This window comes from Podarcis liolepis (assembly GCF_965112155.1).
Source record: "Podarcis liolepis genome assembly, chromosome: 18".
NCBI lineage: Eukaryota > Metazoa > Chordata > Lepidosauria > Squamata > Lacertidae > Podarcis > Podarcis liolepis.
Window position 1 is genome coordinate 5102793 of NC_139572.1, and position 27989 is coordinate 5130781.

At 48.4% G+C, this 27989-nt stretch overlaps 1 protein-coding gene across 2 annotated transcripts; it reads right to left on the minus strand.

Annotated features, from left to right (window-relative positions):
* Positions 1-1265: 1265 nt before the first annotated feature.
* Positions 1266-26427, minus strand: HNRNPM (heterogeneous nuclear ribonucleoprotein M). Of its 2 annotated transcripts, XM_083483837.1 has the most exons (15): positions 26225-26427; positions 24424-24596; positions 21161-21213; positions 19766-19867; positions 18599-18799; positions 16590-16743; positions 15020-15069; positions 13921-13981; positions 12441-12542; positions 10227-10271; positions 9424-9498; positions 6705-6803; positions 4565-5367; positions 3974-4025; positions 1266-1947 (listed from the first exon to the last, which is right to left on the minus strand). In XM_083483837.1, the coding sequence occupies exons 1-15, from the start codon at positions 26386-26388 to the stop codon at positions 1784-1786; spliced, it is 2298 nt and encodes a 765-aa protein (XP_083339963.1). In that variant the 5' UTR covers positions 26389-26427; the 3' UTR covers positions 1266-1783. The 2 variants fall into 2 exon arrangements, with proteins under 2 accessions (XP_083339963.1, XP_083339962.1); XM_083483836.1 differs by lacking the exons at positions 24424-24596; positions 26225-26427 and having other exon boundaries at positions 19766-19859; positions 20330-21213.
* Between the last annotated feature and the right edge of the window lie 1562 nt (positions 26428-27989).

Sequence of the window (27989 nt, forward strand, 5' to 3'; positions counted from 1 at the left end):
TCCCGGCGGCCACTCCCATTCCCCAGTCTAGCTGCCGCATTCTGGATTAGTTGCAGTTTCCGGGTCACCTTCAAAGGCAGCCCCAAGTAGAGCGCGTTGCAGTAGTCCAAGCGAGAGATAACCAGAGCATGCACCACTCTGTCGAGACAGTTTGCGGGCAGGGAGGGTCTCATCCTGCGTACCAGATGGAGCTGGTAAACAGTGGGGTGACAAAATGCAACTTGACGCTGCCTATGGAACCAAGCAGGGTTGGGCTGCATTGCGATGCGTCCCCGGTGATCAGCCAGGCGCTCCCCACCTGCCCCGCCCTTGGGGGGGGGACACTGCCTTGCCTCATGAGCAGCAGCACATCTTCGAGCACAGCCACACACAGAGAGGGGGGGTGACATTCGGCCCGCCGCCCGCCCACGACTCCCAAGCCTACCCAAAGCCGTTGCACTTGTAACCTGAGGTCCTTCTCTATGTCCCCCATCGTAGAGAGTTTTGGAGGGTGGCAACAAGAGAAAGGGCCTTTTCTGCGGTGGCTCCCCGATTGTGGAATAGTCTCCCCAGAGGTTCGTCTTGGCACCATCATTACATGTCTCTTTACTGAGGCCTTTGACCAGTACGTTTCCGAGCACAATTCAAAGTGTTGGTGCTGACCTTTCAAGCCCTAAATGGCCTCGGTCCTGTATACCTGAAGGAGCGTCTCCACCCCCATCATCCATCCCGGACACTGAGGTCCAGCACCGAGGGCCTTCTGGCGGTTCCCTAATTGCGAGAAGTAAGGTTACAGAGAACCAGGCAGAGGGCCTTCTTGGTGGTAGCGCCCACCCTGTGGAACGCCCTCCCGGCAGATGTCAAAGAAATAAACAACTAATTTACTTTTAAAAGTCATCTGAAGGCAGCCCTCTTTAGGGAAGTTTTTAATGTTTGAAGCTGTACTGTTTTTAATATTCAGTTGGAAGCCGCCCAGAGTGGCTGGGGAAACCCAACCAGATGGGCGGGGTATAAATAATAAATTATTATTATTATTAAATAATCTATGGCCTGTGAAAGTGGGGCGGGGGGGGAGAGGATTGTTTATTACTTTGAGCTATTTTACTATTAGACTGTATGATATTCACTATGCTATCCAGTTATTCCCAGACACCATCCTGGCTCCCGGGCATCACCAGTGGCCAACAGGCAGGTGCAAAACGCGCCTGGCTAATTTCAAATACTGGCATGAAGCTTCTGCTCACAAATCAGTGTTGCAAAATGCACAGTGGCAACCAAGACAGGACTCTTTGTCAGCCACAAGAGAACACTTTTAATATAGACATCGACTTCATACAAGACATGTGGTTTTGGTTTGACTCATGGTCTAGTTGTAGATTCTCCAAGAAAAAAACAACCTTAAAAAAACTTTTCATAAATTCACAGAAGTGAAGCAACATGACTTGCTTTCTTCAGAGGGTCTTTCCAAAGAGTTTCTCTAACCAGGGAAAGGGTGGGAACAAGACTTGATAGCCACCCGCCACTGGCGTTTATTTACCAAAGACATAGTGTAATGCGACGCCACTACATAGAACCAGATTGTGCATGTTAAAACACAGTTTCAATTCAAAAACAAAAGCCCAGGACAGTAAAATGGGGGGAAAACAAATCTTATTTTTAAAAAGGAACTAAAATTACTCCAAAAAGCAACTGAGTTGTCTTACCATTTTCACATCCAATTTTTTTAAAAAATCCCAACAAGAAAGTACAATCCCCAAGCGCTCTCCCTTCGTATTTAAAAAGGCCCCTGCCAAAAAAACAAAACTTAGGCATTCCTGTCAATCCGCACGTCTATCTCCCTGCCACGAAGCTGTATCCCGTTCATCATACGGCAAGCTCTTTCAGCGACTTCCGGGGATTCAAATCGGACCACGCCGCACCCTTTGGACTTGCCGTTCTCCATTTTGATGTCTGCATACATGACGTGGCCTGTGGGAGAAGAAGGCTCGCTTTAGCCCAGGTCTGTCCTCCTTACCCAAACTGCATTCCTTATCTGTTATAGCTCCACCTTATCCATTTTTCTGCACCATGTTATTTTGATACCGGCTCTCGTAGGAACGCCTTGGTTTCAAGTCTGAGAGTTGGACTGGAAGTCTGGAGCAGCAGAGAGATGCTGGCACGTAGGCCACTCTGCCTTTTATTGGGTAAAAAGGTACAGTGGTGCCCCGCAAGACGAAATTAATTCGTTCCGCAATTTTTGCTGTCTAGCGAATTTTTCTTCTTGCGAAGCACGGTTTAAACGGTTTAACAAAGTCGCAAGACGTTTTCGTCTTGCGAAGCAAGCCCATAGGGGAATTCGTCTTGCGAGGCAAATCGCGAATGAAAAAACCTTTCGTCTAGCGAGTTTTTTGTCTTGCGAGGCGTTCGTCTTGCGGGGCACCACTGTATAGGGGCCCCTGACTATTAGGTCCAGTCGTGGCAGACTCTGGGGTTGCGGCGCTCATCTCACTTTACTGGCCGAGGGAGCCGGCGTACAGCTTCCGGGTCATGTGGCCAGCATGACTAAGCCGCTTCTGGTGAACCAGAGCAGCACACGGAAACGCCGCTTACCTTCCCGCTGGAGCAGTACCTATTGATCTACTTGCACTTTGACGTGCTTTCGAACTGCTAGGTTGGCAGGAGCAGGGACCGAACAATGGGAGCTCACCCCGTCATTGCGGGGATTCGAACCACCGACCTTCTGATCGGCAAGCCCTAGGCTCTGTAGTTTAACCCACAGCGCCACCCGCGTCCCTTCTGCCTTTTATTAGTGGTACCCAAATGATTTCCTCAAACGCTCAAGCTGTACGACTGCAAACCTGAAGCTCAGGGTCATAGCACCTAATGTCTCAGGTCTGATCTCCAGGTAGGGCTCAGAAAGACTTCATGCCACCAAACCCCAGAGAGCCACTGCCAGTCGGTGTAGACCGGGGTTTCCCAAACGTGGGTCTCCAGCTGTTTCTGAACTACAATTCCCAACAGGCCTGACCACGGGTTCTGCTAGCTACGGATCAGGGGTGTTGTAGTACCAATGACAGCTGGAGACCCAAGTTTGAGAAAGCCTGTTGTAGACAATATTGAGGCGGGTGGACCTGTGCAAGGCAGCTTCCTATGTGGACAAACTTAATCAGCAACCCCCATGCAGAGTGAAGCTTTTTGCAAAAGTCTAACCCATGGGTAGGCAAACTAAGGCCCGGGGGCTGGATCAGGCCCAATCACCTTCTCAATCCGGTCCGGGAATCAGCATGTTTTTACATGAGTGGAATGTGTCTTTTTATTTAAAATGCATCTCTGGGTTATTTGTGGGGGCTGCCTGGTGTTTTTACTTGGGTAGAATGTGTGCTTTTATTTAAAATGCATCTCTGGGTTATTTGTGGGGCATAGGAATTTGTTCATTCCCCCCCAAAAAACAGCCCCCCACAAGGTGTGAGGGACAGTGGGCCAGCCCCCTGCTGAAAAAGTTTGCTGACCCCTGGTCTAACCCTTCGCCCCCTTAAAATGGGAGTGCCAAGCCTTCTATGATGGGGGAAGGAAGTGGCAAATCCCTCTGGCCCAATCAATGCTATATCATACGGTAGTAAGGAGATCTACCCTCACTCAGGTGCGTCAGGCAACAATCCTGGCCCCAGACGGCCCCTCCTGGCCCCCGGGTGCCTTCTCCCAACAAGAGAACAGGCGTCGCTACGGCGTTAAGCCTGACCTCTGCCTCTTTCCCACCTGCTCCATCAGAAGAGCCAGCCAAAAGGAAGAGCATCTGCCACACAGCCTGCTCTGGGAATTCAGAAGGAAGGAACTGGAGGAGTCTCCCTCCCACTTGGGAGAGGGGCATGCCCGATCTAATCCTGCCTAATAGAGCAATATGGGACGGACAACCCAGCCCACCCAATGATCCCCCCCCCCCCCCCGCAAGAGAATACACATAGCTCTCCCGTGTCCTTTGGGAATTTCCGGGTCGCTCCTGAATTGAGCTACTCACCACACTCATTGAACTTGTCTTTCAGCATTTTCCACGTGAAATCAAAAGGAAGCTGGGAAGAGAGACAAAAAAGTAGTCAGAATCATCATCATTTAGAAGACATCTGAAGGCAACACTGTTTAGGGAAGCTTTTAGTGTTTCATGTATTGCAGTATTTTGATATTTTTTTGGAAGCCGCCCAGAGTGGCTGGGGAAGCCCAGCCAGATGCGCAGGGTATAAATAAATTATTATTATTATTATTATTATTATTATTATTATTATTATTATTATCATCATCATCATCATCATCATCATCGCAGGGGCCCCCAACCACCACCCATGGGGGGGGGAGCACCACCACCCACCAGAAGTCAGGCACCTCCCCATTGCTAGGAAACTCAAAATGCTTTCCTACCACGATGCAGAAACTTTCCGCCAAAGACCTGTGCTACATCCAGCCACACAATCTATTAAGGTTTGAGCCTATGAAAACTTCCCAGCATGTTCAGTTCTCATTTCTCACAAGGGGACGGGGTGGGATGTGGGGTACTGGGCAAAGGGAGGAAAATCTACTTGGAGCACCAGCCCAAAGCCACCTTTCCCCCACTCACATTTCTCACAAAAATCTGGCAAGCCTTCCTGGCCACTCCGGCGGCAGCGGCAGGCCCTCCGGTCCCGAGGGCGCCGGCGAAGCTCCCGGCGGCAAAGTTCCCCCGGTCCATCTCCATCGTCCTCTCGAAGGTGCTCCCCATGGCGAGCCCCATCCTGTCTAGCCCTGCCCCCATGCCCTGCCCCATGGCGGGCCCCATCCTGTCCATGTTGGTGGCGGCAGCCCCCATGCGGTCGAGACCCATCCTGTCCATGTTGCTGGCCGCGATGCGGTCGAGACCTATCCTGTCGATGGAGGCCGCCCCGAGGCGGTCCAGCCCCGCGGGCATCCTGTCCATCACGGGGCCCATCCCTGCGGGCCCCATCCCCGCAGGGACCATGCGGTCCATGCCTAGGCCCATTCTTTCTATGCCGGAGCTCATGCGGTCCACGCCGGCGCCCATGCGGTCCATGGTTGTGCCGACGCGGTCCATGGCGGAGCCCATGCGGTCGATGCCGAACCCTAGCCCTGTGCCCATCCTCTCCATCCCAGTCCCCATGCGGTCTATCCCAGAGCCCATGCGGTCCATGTTGGACGCCAGGTGGTCTATCCCCAGGGGAGCCATCCGGTCCATGGCGGAGCCCATCCTGTCCACGCCGGAGCCCATGCGGTCCAGCACCAGCCCCATCCTGTCCATCTCGGAGCCCACTCTTTCTATGCCATGCCCCATGCCCGAGGGGAGCCTATCGATGCCCGTGGCCATGCGGTCGAGGCCGGGGGCCATGCGGTCGATGGTGGGGATGCTGGCCCCGCCTCCGCCGCCACCTGCGAAAGAGAAAGAGGAGAGGAGACACATCAGCAAGGGAAAGGCAGGTGCAAGCCCTCTAGAAAGGGGCAACTCAAGAGACAGACCCAAGCACAATTAGTGTAATTTAAATACAGTGGTGCCTCGCAAGACGAAAAGAATCCGTTCTGTGATTCTCTTCGTCTAGCGGTTTTTTCGTCTTGCGAAGCAAGCCCATTGACGGATTAGCGGATTAGCGGCTTATCTGCTGATCGGATCAGCTGATAAGCGGCTTAGCGGCTTAGAAAAAGGGGGGAAGGGGGGGAAAACCAGCAGGAACTCGCAAGGCATTGTCGTCTTGCGAAGCAAGCCCATAGGAGATTCGTTTTGCGAAGCACCTCCAAAACGGAAAACTCTTTCGTCTAGCGAGTTTTCCGTCTTGCGAGGCATTCGTCTTGCGGGGCACCACTGTATTGGCGTTAATTGCATTAACAGGTTCACCCACAGCCGCTTCCCCCAGCAGATTACGGACTCTGAGGTTTGCCTCCTTCCAGGCCCGCGGCCCCGTTCTTTAAATTTTTTATTTTACAATTTAGAATATTCATTTTAACAACCTTAAAGGTATCAGTGACTTTCCTTCTCCTATTATCAAGTGTACTCAATCCCCCCCCCCCATGTATTCAATCAACATTTTCCAATCTTCTTCAAACACATTCTTCTTGTTCTCTTATGTTAGGTCCGCAAGCTGAGCACATTCCATCAGTTTAAGTTGCCATTCTTCTTTAGGTGGGACCTCGCTTGTTTTCCATTTTTCATCATCATCATCAAACCTTTATTGGCATCACTTACAAACATTCTGAATAAATAGGCCACTGCGATCTCATCGCCATTTCAACAGCACAGTCATTTCCCAAAGGGAAGAAGAGGCAAGCAATCTATTTCACCTCTGTTTTTGGACTAACAGAACACATGCCACAGTAGTGGCATACACAAATACACTTTTTTGACGCCTGGGGATTTACGTCTGAATTATCCCCAGCAAAAAGGACTCCGCTGCCCCATTTCTCTGCCAGGCTCTGACTCGCTCCACACACTGGTGTGCATATCTATCGCAAGCTCACATTTTTGAACGAAACTTCAGAATACGGTGGGGTGTGCATTGTGGAGGGTGGCTGGGCAGGGAACTGACCTGGTTATCCTAATCACCATCTCCTTTCTCTTTGGTTGTCAGGCGAGTAAAGACAACAAGAAGAAAACGCCCTTTTCAAAGCGGGGGGGGGGGGGGAGATGGCGGTGGCTGCTTTGCTGAGCACACACAAGATCCAAGCCTAAGAAGGCTTTGTCACAGATGGGAAGACACAGAGCGGGCCACACTTACCCATCCCCCTGTCCAGGGTGTCCCCAAAGCTACGAGGCATCCCCATTTCGTTCCTCGGGAAGTCTCTTTCAAACCCGCCTCCGATCGCACGGTCCATTTCTGGGAACAAAGAGCAGTTTTTAGTCCTCTGCCAGGAGAGCGGAAAACACAAAGGCAACAGGCAAGGTAAACGCAGCTTCCCAGTCTATACTGACTGGCAGTGGCTAAGGACATTTTCATCCCTTACTAGAGACAGTAGGGATTGTTATCGCCATTGTGATAGGAATTTTGAGGTCTTAGATATATGGTAATGTTCATAACCGCACGTACATAGATCAGCACAGGAAGACCGACCTGAAGCCATTTGGATTCCTAAACTGATCAAATGTTTTCTCTGCAAGGTCAAAGTGGAAAAGCCTCCCCATTGTCTTTTCCTTCACAAATCCTGTCTTAAGGGTATGTCTGTGTTTGAACAGGGTGTGAGCCTGTGACCTGGCACAGGAACTAAGTATTTATCACTACAAAAGACTGGCCAGGCTCCCCAGGCAATCCAATCAAGTAACCTGCCAGACAGGAGATAAAACAAGGACAAGAGAAAAACAACATTTAAATTTCTGTTTAGACCACCTTTTCTGTGATGTAGGTATGATGTTTCTGGGGGTGGTCTTGATCTACAGGGTGGCAATTTCAAAAGTCTTTATTAAGGCCTTGCACACTATTTTTCTGGGTCCTCCTCCTTTCCTGTGTGTGAGGGGAGCACCCTGTTGCAACAGATGAATAAAGATCAAGCTTACTAGCTGCTTTGCTTCTCAATATTCTCTGGTTGGCCTCTGTTATTTTCTCCTACCAATAGGGAACCTATGTAAGGACTCTATATGGGCTCTTGGATACCCCATAAGGGAAAAGGGCAATTTTTGTTTACAACATCATGCAAAGGGAGCGCTCTTGAATCCTGGAACTCAAGTCGGTAGAGCATGAGTCTCTTGATCTCAACGTTGTGGGTTCGAGCCCCACGCTGGGTGAAAGACTCCTGCACTGAGGGGTTTTGACCCCTTCCAACTCAACAATTCTATGATTCTTCCACTAAGCTGCCACCCATCCCCAGAAACGAGCCCAGGACAACTTGCCTGGTACCAATACTCATCTTTTTGGCACCTGGCAAAGGCATGTCTATTCTCTCAGGCTTTGGAGCCCAATTTACCATGTTGTGCCAGGTAGGTGGGAATTTGCTACCATTTCTATGTTCAGGCATATGTGAGGGAGGGCATTTTTCTTGCATTTGATTATTGTGGATGAACACTTTTATCAGTTGCATTGCTTATAAGTGATGCATTTGTGGCAGATTTTATTATTGTGTTTTTACACTGCTGTAAGTTGCACCAACACTTTTTTCTTTTGCAGGAAGTGATGAATAGGCACACGATAAATAGTCTGTAGGAGGCGTTAATAGTTTGCTCCTCTTTTTTGTTTGTTTGCTATGTACCGTATTTTTCGCTCTATAAGACGCACCAGACCACAAGACACACCTAGTTTTTGCTAGTTTTTGGAGGAGGAAAACAAGAAAAAAAATATTCTGAATCTCAGAAGCCAGAACAGCAAGAGGGATCGCTGCGCAGCAAAAGCAGCGATCCCTCTTGTTCTGGCTTCTGGGATAGCTGCGCAGCCTGCATTCGCTCCATAAGACGCACACACATTTCCCCTTACTTTTTAGGAGGGAAAAAGTGAGTCTTATAGAGCAAAAAATACGGTATTTCGTATTCTCCTTTTGTATGTTGCATAAACCATCCTGTGGTCTTCGGATGAAGGGCAGTATACAGATTTAATTACTTTTTAATAAATAGTAATAAAAGCACCCAACAAAATAGGCCTGCTAGATGGAATTCAAAATCTACCACAGCCAGAGTAATGTTTCCAAGGGCCTTTCTCAAGCAAGAGCTCTCCTCTGTTGTCATCTGGCATTCAAAAGCATACAGCTGGACCACCTATCCGCCCCAGTCAATAATAAATAATAAATTTTATTTATATCCCACCCTTCCCAGCCGAAGCCGGGCTCAGAGCGGCTAACAACAGTAAATGATAAAACATTCTAAAATCATTTCATTATAAAATTAATTCCAATCAGATTAATGACAACCATTGGGCTAGAGTTCTGTGAGGATTGCCAAAGGAGGGAGTCAGGCTGTGCGCTCTTGTGACAGAGCGTTCCACCAGATCGGAGTCACAGCCGAAAAAGCCCCGGCTCTAGTTGAGGCCAGCCTAACCTCTCTGTGGCCTGGGACCTTCAAGACGTACGTTTCTCTGTGGGGCATACCAGGAGAAGCGGTCCCGTGGGTACGAGGGTCCTAGGCCGTATAGGGCTTTGAAGGTTAAAACCAGCACCTTAAACCTGATCCTGTACTCCACCGGGAGCCAGTGCAGCTGGTATAGCACCGGGTGAATGTGATCTCGCAGCGAGGACCTCGTAAGGAGTCTCGCCGTGGCATTCTGCACCCGCTGGAGTGCAGAAACTCAATGTCCAGGAATAACACGAGTCGCAGCCCATCAGTATTTGGAGGGCCGACCCCCAAAGGTCCCTCATATCCCTGTCAAGACTAAGTGAGGGAGAGATGATCATAATCAAAGGTTTAAAGAACCTCAGAATCGGTATTCTGAAAAACCTTGTGGGTTTCAGCACCATTCTCCTTCCCAAGCCCTATTAAGCGCAAAGCAGTTTATGAAGACTAGCAATCTTTTGTCTCACCGCTCATCCTGCCCAGGTTCATCCCAGACGGGAAACGACCCAGGTTCTCCATTCCGCTGAAAGGCCCTTCCATCCCTGAATAATAACAATAAAAGCAACAATGAACAAGTTCCCAATCCCTCCTGCCTTGCCAGCTAACCCATCTGTGGGATTTGAGAGGGCACCAGGCTCAGATTTCAAGAGCTCCAATGGCTCCTTCATTTTCAGACATTAGTGGTATGTAAGGCTTGGGACGCGGGTGGCACTGTGGGTTAAACCACAGAGCCTAGGACTTGCCGATCAGAAGGTCGGCGGTTTGAATCTCCGCGACGGGGTGAGCTCCTGTTGCTCGGTCCCTGCTCCTGCCCACCTAGCAGTTCGAAAGCACATCAAAGTGCAACTAGATAAATAGGTACCGCTCCGGCGGGAAGGTAAATGGCATTTCCATGCGCTGCTCTGGTTCGCCAGAAGCGGCTTAGTCCTGCTGGCCACATGACCTGGAAGCTGTACGCCGGCTCCCTCGGCCAATAAAGCGAGATGAGCGCCGCAACCCCAAAGTCGGTCACGACTGGACCTAATGGTCAGGGGTACCTTTACCTAAGGCTTGGGACTTTTGAGCTTTCCATCAGGTCAAGCCAACCACTGTCTGACCTACTCTGGAGATGCAGCATATGAACACATTAAATAAAAGTGTTGCAGAGACGGCCTGGGAATATGCACGGCAGAAGGACCTGCTTTGAGGTGAGGGTCGCATTAAGTATCACCAGGACCCCACTGCAATCCTGCCACCGTACACCAGTTCCTGCCCCCGTTCCACCACTTACCTCCCATTTTGTTCATTCCAAAGCCCAAGCCTTCTATGCCCATTCCTAAAAGAGAACAGACAAGACAAGTGGAAATTATAATAATAATAATTTATTATATATACCCCGCCCATCTGGCTGAGTTAAAAACTTCCCTGAACAAGGTTGCTTTCAGTTGTCTTCTAAAAGTCAGGCAGTTGTTTATCTCCTTGACATCTGATGGGAGGGCGTTCCACAGGGTGGGCGCCACTACCGAGAAGGCCCTCTGTCTGGTTCCCTGTAACCTCACTTCTCGCAGCGAGGGAACCACCAGAAGGCCCTCGGTGCTGGACCTCAGTGTCCGGGCTGAGGGGGTGGAGACGCTCCTTCAGGTATACAGGACTGAGGTCGTTTAGGGCTTTAAAGGTCAGCACCAACACTTTGAATTGTGCTCGGAAACATACTGGGAGCCAGTGTAGGTCTTTCAAGACCGGTGTTATGTGGTCTCGACGGCCACTCCCAGTCCCCAGTCTAGCTGCCGCATTCTGGATTAATTGCAGTTTCCGGGTCACCTTCAAAGGTAACCCCACGTAGAGCGCATTGCAGTAGTCCAAGCGGGAGATAACTAGAGCATGCACCACTCTGGCGAGACAGCCCGCGGGCAGGGAGGGTCTTAGCCTGCGTACCAGGTGGAGCTGGTAGACATCCGCCCTGGACATAGAATTAAATTAGAACCTGACAGCTTTAAGATTTGGAGGATTGATCCACCTGAGCTGGCATTGTCTGCCGTGGTTGGCAGCAGCTTCCTAAGGTTCCAGACACAGAGAACAGTCTTTCCCCGCTGCACAATCCTTTCACTGGAGATTGGAGATATAGGCCAAAAGTCTTCTTCCCTAGTCTAGCATCCCTTTTCCCACCAATTCTTCTTTAAAAGAGGACATGAGGATTAACATCCACGGGGCAACCCAGTCAGATAGGTAGAGTAAAAACAATAAACTTATTGTTATTAGCGTTGCCAGTGGCTGGGATTCAGGGGCAGACTGCCTCTTGCTCCTGCAGGCTGCATACAGTCATCATGCCAAGCAGTCACAGAGAACTGTTCTCCACAATGCGTTGGGTCTCCCTTCCCTTTTAAAGGGAAGGGCTATTGCCACTCCCATGGGCGTGGATTATCTAAGTGCCGTGTGAAGGAAATCAAAATCATTTCCAGCGTGTTGCCGCACTGCAGGGACACAGTGGACGGCAGGGACGGTTGCTTGCTCTCGATTTAGGCTCAGGCACCCTCTTTACTCCCAAGAGATAAAACTTGTTTGGGGCAAACAAGGCGGCGCCGACAGTTTGCAAACAAGAGACAGAGCAGCTTTCAGCTCCGTCAGCATTCTTCTGTATCAGATGATGCTGGACGACAGCTCCCTTTGTCCCTTTCCACTGGCCGTGCTGGCTAGGTCTGGTAGGAGCTGAGAGTCTAAACACACCTGAAAGGCCAGCTTTCCCATATATCTTTAAAGCCCTAAACGGCCTCGGTCCTGTATACCTGAAGGAGCGTCTCCACCCCCATCGTTCTGCTCGGACACTGAGGTCCAGCTCCGAGGGCCTTCTGGCGGTTCCCTCACTGCGAGAAGTGGTTACAGGGAACCAGGCACAGGACTTTCTCAGTGGTGGCACCCACCCTGTGGAATGCCCTCCCACCTGATGTTAAAGAGAAAAACAACTAGCAGACTTTTAGAAGACATCTGAAGGCAGCCCTGTTTAGGGAAGCTTTTAATGTTTAATAGACTATTGTATTTTAATATTCTGTTGGGAGCCGCCCAGAGTGGCTGGGGAAACCCAGCCGGATGGGCGGAGTATAAATAATAATAATAATAAGAATTATTATTATTAGAGCAGATTTAGCCGAATAGGGGGCTCTTCAGACACTGCTGGATTATCGTCCAAAACCAGTTTGAAGCCCATATTGTGATATCGTTTTCATAATCTTTGACCTGGCAATAGACCACGAAACATGATGCGTGTGTGATGCAAAAATCACAACGTGGGAGAAACCATGAAGCCAGCCAATTGCTCTACACAGCTCCCTCGTTACTGCAGACATTGTGATGTATCGGTGTATCGCGATGTTTAGCTGGCGATACATCACAAATTTTGAAAACCAGATCCATCCTTGTTTCAGACACCGGGATAGACCAGCACAGAAATCATGAGAGAACGCTAGGGGAGACTGCAAAGGAAAGAGCCCGGCCCCAGTTCCTCGCTCACCTCCGGGTCCCAGGTTGCCCATACCCAAACCCTTGTTCAAATGGTTTGCATCAATAGGTATTCCTCCTGGCCCCAGTCCCATGCCAATGCCTCCGAGTCCATCTGCAAAAGAAGAGAGGTTCAAAAACCAGCCATCAGTATCAGTGCGCATTCACCCCCGGCCTGGAATGAGAAGCCACGATAGCTCCCTCCCTGTTGCCCTTCCGTTGGCAAATGGAAACCTCGTTCCAAAGGGCTTTGGTAACTGACCGCTTTAAATGAAGTGGCTGGTGCTGTGCTGTTTTTCTTGTAACTACTGGTGTGTTTTAAACAGTTTTTATACATATACAGTGGTGCCCCACAAGACGAATGCCTCGTAAGATGGAAAACTCGCTAGACGAAAGAGTTTTACGTTTTGGAGGTGCTTCGCAAAACGAATCTCCTATGGGCTTGCTTCGCAAGACGAAAATGTCTTGCGAGTTCCTGCGGGGTTTTTTTCCTTCCCCCCCCCTTTTCTAACCCGCTAAGCCGCTTATCCGCTAAACTGATAAGCCGCTAAAAGCCACTAATAGCGCTAATCCGTCAATAGGCTTGCTTCGCAAGACGAAAAAACCGCTAGACGAAGAGACTCACAGAACGGATTCTTTTCGTCTTGCGAGGCACCACTGTATATAGCTTTAGTTCCCCTTCTTGGATCAGTGTCTTGTCGTGGCGAAGGGGCTTGAATAACTCAGAGAAGCTATGAGCTATGCCATGCAGGGCCACACAAGATGGACAGGTCATAGCCGTGAGTTTAGACTAAATGTGATCCACCTGGAGAAGGAACTGGCAAACCGCTCCAGTATTTTGCCAAGAAACTCCATGGACATAAAAAAAGGAGCAGCTTTGAGAAGAAAGTGAGAGTTTCCAAGGCATGCTCTGGTTCATGGGGTCATGGAGAGTCGGACACGACTAAGACAGCTAAACAACATAGCTTTAGTTGGTTTTTTATTCGTTTTTCCACATTTTAAGTCAGTTTTAAGCCACTGCAGGATATGCGCAAGTGGGGTTTTCGCTGAGCTCTGGGCAGAAGCTCCTATGTACACCGTGCCAGAAATGGAGGGGAGAGATTAGGAATCTGGAACATGACTGGGAGGCAGCAAGGAGGAGGAAGACTCAAGGAAAAGAGTCGTGGGGGGCAGAAAGAGAGAGGTGCAGGAAGATACGGTCTGAAAGTTAATTAAAGGACAGCCCCCCAGGGCTCCCCTGACCATACCTCAAGTCTCCACAGGGTGCCACGGCACACTGGTTGACAACCAATGTCGCATACTAATTTTAAAGTGCTCAGACAGCATAGCCCACTGACCATGAGAATTTAACTTTTTGCGGTGGAAAATAGCAGGAGAGCAAGCAAATCTCCCCGATGACAAGAACACACTGTTCCGCAGGGCAGGTGCGCGAGCTACTTCCCATGTGGAGTAACACAGCCAATTCTTGTGTAACCTTTTCTGGAGATACTTACGAGGAAGCTGCTGGGGCCGCTCCGGAGGGAAGAAGTCCCCTTTCGGCAAGGCTCGCTCGTCCTGAAATATCAGATGCAAAGATCAATTCAAAGCCGAACGCAGCGGAAGCCTGCTGTAGAATTCGATTTTGCACACAACTGTGGGACGCCCTCCCACCAAATGAAAATCATAAGCAGGCTTTTGAAGGCGGCCCTGCATAGGGAAGATTTTATTCCTTGGGTAGGCAAACTAAGGCCCGGGGGCCAGATCCAGCCCAATCGCCTTCTAAATCCGGCCCACGGACGGTCCGGTAATCAGCGTGTTTTTACGTGAATAGAATGTGTCCTTTTATTTAAAATGGATCTCTGGGTTATTTGTGGGGCATAGGAATTCAGTCACCCCCCCCAAAAAAAATATACCATATTTTTTGCTCTGTAAGACTCACTTTTTCCCTCCTAAAAAGTAAGGGGAAATGTGTGTGCGTCTTATGGAGCGAATGCAGGCTGCGCAGCTATCCCAGAAGCCAGAACAGCAAGAGGGATCGCTGCTTTCACTGCGCAGTGTTCCCTCTTGCTGTTGTGGCTTCTGAGATTCAGAATATTTTTTTCATGTTTTCCTCCTCCAAAAACTAGGTGCGTCTTTGGGTCTGGTGCGTCTTATAGGGCGCAAAATATGGTAGTTCCCCCCCCCCCAAGGGACAGTGCAACAGCCCCCTACTGAAATAGTTTGCTGACCCCTGCTTTAACGTTTGATGTTTTTCTATTTTGGTGGATTGTAGAGCTGGGCGACACACATCGTCCAAAACCCATTTGTGAAGTCCGTATCGTGATATCGGTTTCACAATTTTTGATCTGGCAATATACTGCGAATCGCGGGGTGCGCGCGCATGTGTGTGCTAAACACAAATCACGACGCACAAAAAACAACGTGAAGCCAACCAATGCAAGTTCCATCCTTATTTCAGACATTGTTATGTATCAATATATTGCGATGCTTAGCTGGTGAAATATTGCAATGTTGAAAGCCAGTATCACCCAGCCCTAGCTGAAAGCTGCCCAGTGTGTTTGGGGCATATACATTATGTGCACGGCATATAAATATTATTGTTGTTCTACTTACCATCTTCACATGCATCGGTCTGTCAAACAGCAGCTGCCCATTGAACATGGCTGTGATTTAGGTCAAGGAGCGTACGTCATGGATTAGCCCGACAAAGCCCCTAAGAGATGGTCCCTGCAAGCACCTGACAGCTTTTTGTTTAGTCTGACCAGATCCACCTCGTTCTCCAACCAGCAGCTGCCAAAGCGTGACACTCGAACCACAAGTCTATCGGCAGAGGCCATCAACCTTTTGGGACCCATGGGCATATTCAGAACGCTGAGGTTCTCTAGGTGCTTTTCTCCTACATTCCCCACCCCCATCTACACTGCTCCAGGTCTCGGTCAAAGTCAGAGCCGCTGGAATCAAAATGAACGCTCTTGAATTTGCATGACGGGGCTCCCAAAAAACCACCATCAAATTAAAGCTTACACCAGAAGATTGCACTGTTTTTTTAAGAAAGAAAAATACAGACTGATGCATGTCTGCACCATTAAAGTTCCAATTTTATGGAAGTGCCTTCAGGCTGAATTCAGACATGTGCCCGGTGGAGACTTTTTAATTTTCAGCAGATGTCTCAAGCCTTTCTGGTTAATTTTAAGTTTCTCTTTAGTAACAGCGCACAGCTTAGAAACGACGGTGTTAAGGGGCACGTAGAAATAAATAAACGGAACCACCAATAATCACTGAAGACATCTATGGACACAGAAGTGACCCTTGATTTGCTGGGTGATTTTGAGAGCGCCTCTTGAAAAAAATAATAATGGGTATCTGTGTCTCATGTCATGTTTTTGCACCACAACAACATTGGAAAATGCTATGTCTATGATTATTAAGGTTCAGAAAACAGAGGTATAGAATTCCATGGTGGGATGGTATAAAGACTGGAAAATATATGAAATTTTAAATAAATCAGCTTTACAATGTACACACCTAACTCTTCCTCAATACTTCAGCCACAGGTGGAGGGTCACATGGCAAAATCCTGAACCAAGTTTAAAAAGATTCCCTGCATGTAGAAAGCTAGCAGTTCTAGCCAAGAGATGGAGAACTTGTGGCCTGCCAGGTATTATCAAATTTCAACTCTCACCAGCCTCTAGGGGTCAGGGATGATGGAAGGGTACATCTGGAGGGTTACAGATTCCCCTACCCCATAGCTAACCTCAGCTTCTCATTGACATTAGTTTTTTTCTACATAGAGGAGATTGTGAGGTCCGTCCCCCCCACGCTCAGTGAACAGTGTGAGCCTCAAACAGCCAGTCCAAAAACAGATTCCCACCTCAAATGCTGTTTGTATGAACTAGCCCTTAGATCAGGGCTTCCCAAACCCGTGTCCCCAGCTGTTTCTGGACTACAACTCCCATCATCCCTAGCTAGCAGGACCAGTGGTCAAGAACGATGGGAGCTGTGGTCCAAAAACAGCTGGGGACCCAAGTTTGAAAAACCCAGCTTGGTTAAGGTTGGGACACAGGGGTGGACCACCAGCACCTCCACCAAAAAGCCCATCGATTATTCCCTGGGTGTACGTGCAGGAATTCTGCAACTTGTGCCCTCCTCGGCTATCACCCTTCCCAGCCCCAGAGAAGGATACAAATGGCCTGAACAGCTTCAATAGCCTGCTCAAAAGTCACTGTGCCGATGCCCCGGCTCTTCCCGTCTTTGTCTTCCAGGATGTCTGCTCGGACCACTACGCCAGCCATGCTGAACACCTCCTTCAGCTTCTTCCAGCCAACTTTGTAATCCAGCTGAAGGGGGAGAGGGAGAAGGGGTTAGTGTTTGTACGGAAATGTATTTTACAAAGAACAGATTGCATTGGGCGAAAAGGAAACCTATTGTAACAGCTGCAAATTTTGCGACTCCAATTCAAGGTCGCAGAAATGCTGAATCTGTTGCCTTGACCATTTGTCAACTCCCTGTTAAAGTGAGCAATCTGTGTCTCTGAGGTAGTGATAGGGGTGGGGGCTGGCTGGTTGTTTTGCCGTTGTTTTGTTGAGCATGGAGACGCTGTGTCCGGAAGGAGTTGGTGAGGACAGAGAAGCTATAATTGTGGACTGCTTCAAAGGAGTTTTAGAAGAAGCAAGAAGACCCTCTCTTGGGCTCAAGGGAGAGAAACACTTTGTACAGTGGTACCTCCGGCTGCGAACGAGATCCGTTCCGGAGGTCCGGCCGCATCCTGAGGAATTTGCAACCGGAGGTGCTGCTTCTACGCATAGAGCACTTCTGCGCAGAGGTGTGCGTATCTAGAGGTACTACTGTATTCGACCTGATATGCATAAATACTACAGCTCGTTAACAGTCGCCATCCTGCAAGCAAAGCGTCATCCTCAGAGTCTTGTGTCTACTTCATCGCTAGGGCTTTGAGGGTGAAACTGCTGCATCGCTCTGCACGACCCAGAAGAATAGCTAGCAAGAACACAGTGCTTAAGCGACAGAAGAGTGACCTTTAAGGTGAAAAGCCAACAAAGCACAGATAGGACTAAGAGTTAGCCTGAGGGGCCGCTTGTATCTCAGTATCAAGACCTGGGTTTTCACTATCATTCAGAAATATCTCTGAGCAGAATCAACCACAACACAGCATACAAATGAAGCTCAGCTGTGTTAAAAACACCCACAAGACCTGTTTCACATAAAGCAGGCATAGGCGAACTCTGGTCCTCCAGATGTTTGGGACTACAATTCCCATCATCCCTGACCACCGGTCATGTTAGCTAGGGATGATGGGAATTGTAGTCCCAAAACATCTGGAGGGCCAGAGTTTGAGAGAGGAACAGCTCTCAAGTGGCATTTTTACTGCATTAAATTAAGAGCTGACCAAGCTAAAAGTTAACCCGTTAGCTGGAAGAGTCCCCTGGGCACAAAATTAAGACACACCTTCCCACGCCTCACCCTGCCTTTTGTACGGAGTGGACAATGGTGCTTTTGAGAATCAGAAGAGCTCTCTGTTCCCACACTTTGCCGTGGTGATATATTATTGTTAACAAGGGGACCCTGATGTGTCCCTTTCCAACATACTCCATTCCTTCCCCCCAGTCAGTCAGAATGCCATTAGGTTTCTCTCTCTTTCTCCCTCTGATCTGTTTTCCCTAAAGGCATTTTCTACTTTGCAAAGCCAGGGATCTCAAACAGTAGGCGGTGCTGCTTTGGAGACATAAGGATCCAAACATGAAAAAGGGGAAAAGAAGAAGACGGCTGGTAGGATTAAATAGTTCGCTTGCTTTTTCCTCTATCCTCCCCATCTCTTCTTTCTTTTAGGGAGGGGTGGGGATCGCTTAGCAAATGCTAGATGCTTTCAAAAAAAAAAAAAAAACTATCAGTAGGGGTGTGGAGGTTCAGTGCAAGACCTCTAACGACCCTCACCATCACACTGCCTTTTGGGCATGAAGGAAAGCAGAGGAGGGATAAGAAAATGCACTCAAAATATCCACACTCAAAATATCCCACTTCATACAGGCAAAGGCATGTTAAAATGTTCAGCTAGAACCTTTCCCAAACAAATTCAAGATGCAAAAATTCCAAGAAGCTGCGAAACCACCAGGCTCCTTAAGGGACAACACAGACGACACAGTGCACGAGCCAAGGCAAGACCAAGGGGCCACTCACATTGGCCACAAAGACCGTGCTCCCAAGCCTGCCTGCCTGCAGGGCATGAATGATCTCGTTGGGGATGTTTGGGTTATTGAGGATGCTGGGAGGAATGTTGATCATCCCGGGGCCGCCGGGACCAGGGCCGATCCCCATCCCGCCACCAGATGCAGCCATAGCCTTCTGTACGGCTCTCCTCACATGCTCTCCATCAGGATCCTAGGACAGAAAAAAAGGGGGGGAGGGTTTAGGAAAGCTCTCGTCCTGCAGAGCAACCGGAAAGCCAACTGTCTAAGAAAGCTAGGGAAGCATTCGTGCTCAACCTTCATGCTGGTAGGATGACTTCCGATGTAGGCAAGAGCACTGAATCATGGGAGACCTGGAAGGGGGAAGTGACGCAGCCCAGACAGAGGTTGCTCAGCCCTGTGGTGTAGTGGTTAAGAGCGGCGGACTCGTAATCTGGGGAACCGGGTTCGATTCCTTGCTCCTCCACCTGCAGCTGCTGGGTGACCTTGGGCCAGTCACACTTCTCTGAAGTCTCTCAGCCTCCCTCACCTCACAGAGTGTTTGTTGTGGGGGAGGAAGGGAAAGGAGAATGTTAGCCGCTTTGAGACTCCTTCAGGTAGTGATAAAAGCGGGATATCAAATCCAAACTCCTCCTCTTCTTCTTTCGCTCCCTCCTGTCCAGTGGCAGAGTCTTAATAGCAGAGCCTGGAGAGGAGGAGAGCTGGAAGAGCGCAATAGCCTCGCAACTGCCTCATTAAGACGCTGGTGGCACTGTGGTCTAAACCACTGAGCCTCTTGGGCTTGCCGATCCGAAGGTCGGCAGTTCAAATCCCCGCGACAGGGTGAGCTCCCATTGCTCTGTCCCAGCTCCTGCCAACCTAGCAGAAAGCACACTGGCACAAGTAGATAAATAGGCACCACTGCGGCGGGAAGGTAAACGGCTCTCAGCCCCACTCACCTCACAGAGTGTTTGTTGTGGGGGAGGAAGGGAAAGGAGAAGGTTAGCCGCTTTGAGACTCCTTCAGGGAGTGATAAAGCGGGATATCAAATCCCAAACTCTTCTTCTTCTTCTTCCTTATGAGAACTATCCTGTGGCACTGGGATTCTTTTTTTTGGGGGGAGCCCTCCACTACAATGGGCAGGGGGAGAGACAGGCAGCTCCGGCCTCCACAGGCTCACCTCCTTCACTTTCAAGGGCCGCCCGCTGAGGCTGTGCTTGTTGAGAACTTCCACAGCCTTCTTCATGCTCTCTTCCATCTTGAACTCAACAACACTGCAGGGGGGGGGGGAGGGAGAAAAAAAGAAACCCAAACAGAATCACAAAGGGCTCCCGGGTGTCACCCATGCCCCCTGTTCCTTTTTTTTTATTTAAACAATATTTATTAAAAGTTTCACAAAAAATAAAGACTTTCAAAATTTAAACATATGAAGAACTTCAAGAATAAAAGCATACAGGAACAAAACATATAAAAAATACACAGTAACAAACCATTAGCAAAAGAAAGGAAGGAAAAAAAAGAAAAGAAAGAAAAGAAAAACCAAAAAAACAGAACAAAGAATAAATTTATATTTTCATCTCTTATAGTTCATTCACTAGTTTCTTGACCTCCTCATACCTCCCATTTTGTATCCCGGTTCAAATATTAAATTCAGCAAATCCTTACCCTCTAGCATTTATCCTTTATCAACCCATGCCCCCTGTTCCATGCCCAGTTGCTAAAATAAAGTGGTCCAGCTACTTACGCACATCCCTTTCGACGTGGAAATTTCATGTCAGGCAGGTAGGAGCAGAGCGCAGAGCAGGAAGGAAAAGGAACAGGTCAGTGAAGAGCCAGATGAGCTTAAGATATTTAAAAAGGATACTTGTTTGTCTTTACAGTCGTTAAGGTCAAGATTTTGCTGTTTTAACAAGCGGCAGAACTATTTGCCTGCATCCTAGAAGCTACATGGCTAGGGCTGACGCAAAAGGAGTAATGATGTGCAGACAAGACTCCCAACTTCTCTCAGAGACGTCACTCCTCGAGCTCCTACTTGCCTCTAGGACATCCAACCTCTAACCACTCTACCCCCAAAAGAAATCAGCCTTCAGGGAAGAGTCTGAAACTACCTTCCGCTGAACTGAAAAGCAATGGACGCCTGCAACAGCTATCTTCGTTTTTTTTACATTTAGACACAGACTGCCATGGAGTTCTGACATTTATGCAACCTCTCTCTTCCACACCGAGCTTACAAAGGTCAGCAACGAGAACCACGAGAAGCATTTAGGCTAAGGATTTGGACGTTCATGTACCAGTAAAGAAAGTACACAAGGACCCATGCGTAAGTCATACAGCCAAACACCAAAGGAGGGCAGCAGAGGGTTGCTGCTGCGTCTAACGTGCCCCATGTCCACCTCCTCCCCCCCTCCCCACACACCAAGCAGCTTTGGGGCAGCGCCGACGATAAAACCATACACACTACGCATCCCAAGTTCATTTGGTTCCACGCCGTTAACAGTTACATTATTTATTTTATCGTTATTTTTTTTTGGTCATGTAGTAAAAATCCACGGAAGAAATTCTCTCGGAGACTTACCCTTGACTTTCCTTCAGCGTCCATTAAGAGCTCCACGTATGTTACCTCACCAACTACAAATGAGATTCCAGACGGTACATAGACCAAGGGAGAAAGCCAAGAAAACAAGGGGGATTTAGAACAATCGTCAACAACCTTATATGGAGCCTTTGCCTTATTAAAAGCCCAGGAACACTCCACATTTGCTAGTCCACCGCAACTTGGCGTTACAGGTGTGTGATACGTGTCAAACCAGAGTCGAAGACGTATCCTTGATTTCCTCGCGCTAGGTTACCATGCCTTTCAGTTTCCCTCAGGCTTTGATGCCCGTTCATCTCTGGGGACCGAGACAAGAGATGGAAACCTCGCATGGGCTATTGTCGCCCTCTTTAGCTAAAGGCTCGAAACTAATTAACGCTTAAGAATATTAAGAAGGGCCCTGCCGGATCTAGTCCAGCACCCTATTCCCAGGGAGGCCAACTAGACAGATGCCTATGGGAGGCACACAAACAGAGCCACTCTCCCCACAATAGTGGAGGCAGCCTTCAGGGTTATCGTACCTGTTGGCAGCCTGATCCTCCGTTAACTTGTCTAAGCCCCTTCCTCATAGGGGAGTTTAGAGTCTATTTAACAGAAGACCAGGTTGGTTTTTTCTACTCCCAAGTTGCCCCTGAAAAAAATTCAGGATTCTATTTATGCCATGTGGCTAAATCTTGAATTTACAGGCATCTCCTACTTTTCCTGAAAGGAGCTACAGATAGTGCAAAAGGATTCGCACTTCAACCTGACTCCTCTCATCTAACTAGTACAACACATTAGCCCTTCCACATTTCTTTCTCCACAGTGACCAGATGCGAGTTTTACAATGCAGATTTTGCTTTGCGCTGCTTTTCAGCAATCGAAAAACCTGCAATTGTGGTTTCCGCCATTTGCTGCTGCTCCCCAAGTCTGGGTTAAAATAAGTGTCATGGGGGCGGAGGGAAAATACTACACTTCACGCTAGAAAGCATGTGATCTACTTAAATTATCGGGCTGAACTTCACAGCCCAAAACCCATTCCTCCCAAACAGTGTCCTAAGAGAGAGGCTTGAAACAGGTCCCATCCCACAAGGGGTCTAAGTCCAGACCACATCACTTTGCCAAAGCTCTTCTGAGTCAACACTGGGTCAGCGTTTGAAAGCAGCCAGGCGACAGTCGAATTTTGCATCTGGCAACCGGCCTTTTGCGACTGAATGGAGATGTCCAGGTACCACTTTTGGTAAGCTGGATCTCCACCTGCCTGTCCTGGTGAATAATCCAGTTCCCAGGAGCCACATGGCTCCTAAATTTTGTATCCCATTGCTCTGTGTACTGATTGAGGTGGAGGAATATCAAGAACACTGGCATAAAGTTAAATAATTAAAAAAAAGGATAACGTACCACACACCTGTAACGTTAAGTTTCACCAACAAGTGATAAAACTGAAATGACTTCACCGAGAGGAGGACACCATTAAAAACATTTCAAAGAGAGGCATCCAAAACACACCAGGTGAGATCTGAACAGACCACAACACTTAAAAGTCTTCTAAACCATACTTACTGGCACCAAAGATGCCTCTGGAGAGTTACTATTATTAAGGGCTTTATACATCCCACGGTTGTCGAGTGATGGAGCAGCAGTCTGTCACCTCAGTTTAGCTGCTGCTCCTAAACCTGAACCTGGGGGCCCTGTAGTAATTCTTACATACAAAAACCCAAAATGCTAACCATTTTTAGAGCCACATTCCTAGTTCTTGGAACTATGGTGACTTGCATCGAGAGTAATTAATTTGGACTGCCTTAAGCAATCGTTTTTGGTGAATGGGGCTGGGGGGGGGAGCGGCTTTAAGCAATGCCAGATTAATCAACTCTGGGCTGCAGTCACAAAACCCAAGAACGCTCTCGTCTGTACATAACACACTAAGCTATCTGCAGAGAGAACGAAGAGGATTTCTCTTTTTTTCCTCCCGGGGTCACCTGCCAGGATAAGCAGCTGAGCAGAGCAACAAGAGGAAAAGCGGTCCCACGTTAAGATTTTGGCATCCACGCGAGCTGAAGGAAAGGCCGAAACACACAAGCTCAGCGCAGGGCTTGCAGTGGGACACAGCTATGAACACACACGTTCCTATTCGCCAATATTTCACGCACGGCGTAGATCAGTAACTGTCACGTTCCAAAGCGGCGTTCCATTCAATGTAACGAAACCGTAGCTGGAAGGAGGACCGGACAGTTAGCCTATGAATCCACCATCTGTTGAAAGCTACTGAGATCTCTGGGGCTACCAACACGCACCACACTGAGTGCTGACATATTACGTGTGAAAGGGCCACACATCCCTTAACGGGGTTGTGCGTGTAATCCCCATTTGCCTCAAGGGAACCTTCCCTGCACTTCCTTAAGGCTCCTAAGCACGTTAGCCATCGTTCTCCACTTTAAGCCACGGGGACCCTAAGCTTCAAAGCACGTGACCCAAATTTATTTCCCAATTTATAATGCGTTTGCAGAGATGCCCTCCAGGAGGATGGATTCCCCCCCCCCTTATTTCCCCCCTAAATATTTGCTCTGTAGCTCATTATTCGGCTGTGAACAGATTATAGTTTGGTTCCAATTCTGTGTTGACTTTTTGGATGGAAAATATGACTGTGGGGGGGAGTTCTTTATTTGAAATGTGGTGGAATCGCTTCTTTTGGCCAAATTTCCCTCGGAACTGTAAATCTTTGTAAGGATTTAGGACAAAGCTATGACCAGAATGGAGGAGCCAATCAAGTCTCCCTTTGGGAAAGGTGGGGGAAGGCAACCCATCCTCGTTTGGAGTTCACTCTTAAACGGTCCAGGATATTCAACAACGAAAGCAAGATTGCATCAACCAGGAGGAAGGCTGCTCTCCCTTCTCCTCAGCAGCAAAACGTGTCCAGACCCATGAAAGGCTTCAAAAGCATTTCCAATATTTGAAAGGGGAAAAAAAGCTCACACCAGGCCCTGATGATAGAAGCCTCGCCTCTTCCAAGGGACTGCAAAGACTCTTTTGCTCTGAAGCCTTCTAGACAATGCCAAACACCTGCACACACAGGACGCATCCTGTGAGGGCACAGCAGCTAGCATGCACCGTCAGGGGAGCCTGTCCTCAAAAAAACCTTGCTTCTTCAACATAGCTACAGCTACCCAGAATCACCTCTGGCACGCTCCCAGCTTCAAGAGGAGGAAAAATTAACGCCACGGGGAAGGGCGCAACGTTGCAGCTCAGGCATGCGCAGAGCTGTTTACCTTTCTCTTTGACTAGATCTTTGAGGTACTGCCACTTCACATCGAAGGGGATGTTGGTAATGAAGGCTCGGTATCTTTTCGAAGGGCTGGCATAGGGCTCAAAGCGACTCCCTCCTCCACGCTTGGCACTTTTCTCCTTCCTTTTCTCGTTCTGGGTTGGCCGCTCGCCTTCACTGCAAAGAAAGAAAAGGGGCCTACAGTTAAGGTGTTTTAGAAGTTACCCAGCTCAAACCCTTCCAGCATTTAGCATCCAAAGCCCCCCAAAAAGTGGGGTATACACACACACTCAGTATATTAGTACAGTGGTACCTCTGGTTGCAAACGGGATCTGTTCCAGAGGTCCAGCTGGATCCCGAGGTTTTCACAACCTGAGAAACAGTACACTGCTTCTGCGGATGCACACATGGCAGCAGACCGCTTTTGCGCATGTGGCAAAACACTTCCGGGTTTGTCGCTTTTGCAACCTGAAATTTACATTACCCGAGGTGCTACTGTATATATATTAATGTTAGCTGTGCGTCCTGGAAAATGTGCTCCTTGCCTTGCAGGCCTTTTCTCACCAAGCCAGGGAGGAGAGGGCTAGGCTACAAAAGCTGAGGCTGCTGAACAGACTCTTAGACTGAGGTGTTGTTTAATGTTAGTAACAGCAGCAAAAAACGCCCAATTTTTTCTGGTATCTTCAGTTTTTAAAAGATTTTCCTGAAAATTCTAAGCTATGGAGAAATAAAACTCTTTGCAATGTAGCCATGAATCTCATCACTTCCGCATGCTGCTGGAAACTCTGCTGAATAGAATGTGCCTTGGAGCCTCATCAAAGGCTTGAGATCGTTAATTATTCGTCGGAGGCGATTTCGAAGGCTCGGCCGGAAGATGGAGCTTTATCAGCTTGGCCGAGTGGAGATTCCGACAGTAAGCCCCCGTCAAAAGACAACTGCAAAAAGCTTTTCCCATTTCCTTCCTCCTTGCAGAGAGATATTCGAGGTCAATTTGGGAATAGTCAGAATAGCTTCAGGATTGCTCTCCTGTACTATTTCAGGCACGTGGTTAATATATACTTATGTATGTGTTTGCCTTGTACATTAAGGAACATACAGTGGTACCTCGGGTTAAGTACTTAATTCGTTCCGGAGGTCCGTACTTAACCTGAAACTGTTCTTAACCTGGAGCACCACTTTAGTTAATGGGGCCTCCTGCTGCCGCTGTGCCGCCGGAGCACGATTTCTGTTCTTATCCTGAAGCAAAGTTCTTAACCTGAAGCGCTATTTCTGGCTTAGTGGAGTGTGTAACCTGAAGCGTATGTAACCCGAGGTACCACTGTATTTTATATATGTGTGTGTGTGTCGAAACGTCGCCTAGACACCCCAACTCTTACACGGGAAGACACCCGAAGACACCAAAACCTGCATTCCTGTACCCGTGAAAATCTACGAAAGCAAATATATATATATATATAAAGACCTCAGAATTCCTATATTATTTTTTCACGGAAAACCTCAACGACTTCTCTGCTAAGACCCATCCCTCTTGCCCCCCCCCAATTTCTCTCTCCTTTTCGTTTCGCGGATTTGGCGGGCGAAACCAAGCCAGGCCTTCCCTTCCAGGCGGGCTCGACTAGATGCCCCTCGGGAACCCCCTTACGGTTCCACTTCAGCCGAGTTAATGGCAGAGACAAGAGAATTGGGGGGGAAATGTCTCCCTTCCCGGATGTGGCGCGTCCACCCCGTGAGGGAAGGCAAATGCCTCTTTTTCCCCCCTTTTTCTGAGGCGCTCCTCGACCGCCTCCCTCCTTCTCCCCGCGTACCTCTTGGGGACGCCCTCCCCGACGCCGTTGCCAGCCCCGTTGGCCGCCGCCATCCCTCCTCCGGCCTCCGCCATCTTGGCGCCGCCTTCCGAAACCGCCGCCGCCACAGCCGCCGCCATTTTCTGCTCCTTCTCAGCCCGTCGCCCGCGCGAACGAGTGCGCATGCCTCGCCTCCGCGACGTCACTCCCTCTCTCTTCTTTCCCCCCCGCCCGCCGCCGCCGCTCCGCCTCAGCCAATAAGAAGCAAAGCCCCGGGGAAACACGCCCCCTCGGTTCATGGTCCGGGCGGGAGCCACGCCCCCTCTCCTCCTCCTCCCTCTCCTCACATTTCTCGAGATAACCACGCCCCCTCCTCCCGAGGGCCACGCCCCTTCTCTTCCTACCGAGAGCCACGCCCCTTTTCCCTCAGACCTCGAGAGGGAGAGCCACGCCCCCTCTCCAGAAACATCTCCCCTCGACTGCTGCTTCGCTACTAGGAGTGGGAGGACAGTAGAGATAAGGAAATGATAGAGCGGACTTCCGGGATTCTCTTCCCGTTGATAAACTTCAATTCCCGTCGTCCTTGAGCGTCGGCCTCCCTCTCTAGGGATGACGGGAGTTGTAGTTCATGAAATAGCCGGGCCTAGCCGCCTACGATAACTCTCTTCGACGCAAGGAGGCCAGCCTCGATGATTGATGCGGGGGACGCAGTCGGAATCCAGGAAGGGGCGGTCCTTTCCCCCGCAAATCTCTAGGAGAAGGGAGAGGACGCCGCTTTGCCGGCAGGGTCTCCATGGCAACGCGGAGGGCGGAGCCAGCACAGGGCCGCTCTGCCCCGCCAGTCTCTATGCTGCCCTTTGACCACAGCTGCCAAAAGAGTTTGAACTTTAGGCGCTCTCCCTATGGAAAGGAAGAATGTGCCATAAATAATTTCAAAATAGAATAAAATTTCAAAATAAAATAAATAAATAAATTTCAAAATAGAATAAAATTTCAAAATAAAATTAATAAAATAATTTCAAAATAGAATAAAATTTCAAAATAAAATAAATAAATAATTTTCAAAATAAAATAAAATTTCAAAATAAAATAAATAAATTTCAAAATAAAATAAATAAATTTCAAAATAAAATAAAATTTCAAAATAAAATAAATAAATAAATTTCAAAATAAAATAAAATTTCAAAATAAAATAAATAAATAAATTTCAAAGTAAAATAAATTAATAAATTTCAAAATAAAATAACATTTCAAAATAAAATAAATAAATAAATTTCAAAATAAAATAATTTCAAAATTAAAAAAAATCAGCAAACTTAAAGCGTGCAGTTCTTTTTACTTCTTCACTTTCTCCCTTTTCCCTTTGTGAAACAATATTATTTTAATTCATTTACAAACAAAACGTACAAAAACATAAAACCCAAAGAACGAAAACCGATAAAAAGTTTTAAAAGATCTATTTGGTTTCCAAACGGACTGGCTCCATTTTTCTACCTTGGCTGCAGGGGGTTGGGCTAGATGACCCTTGGGACTCATTCCAACTCTATGATTGTTCAGGAGATTGATTTTTGGTACCCTGGAGAACCAGAAACCAAAAAATAAAATAAAAAATTCCCTGGATGATACTGTGATAGGAATTTGAGGTCTTAGATATATGGTGATGTTCATAAGCGTACCAACCAAGCACGTACACAGATCAGCACAGGAAGACCGACCTGGAACCATTTTGACTCCTAAACGGAGCAAAAGTTTTCTCTGCAAGGTCAAAGTGGGAAACCTCCCCATT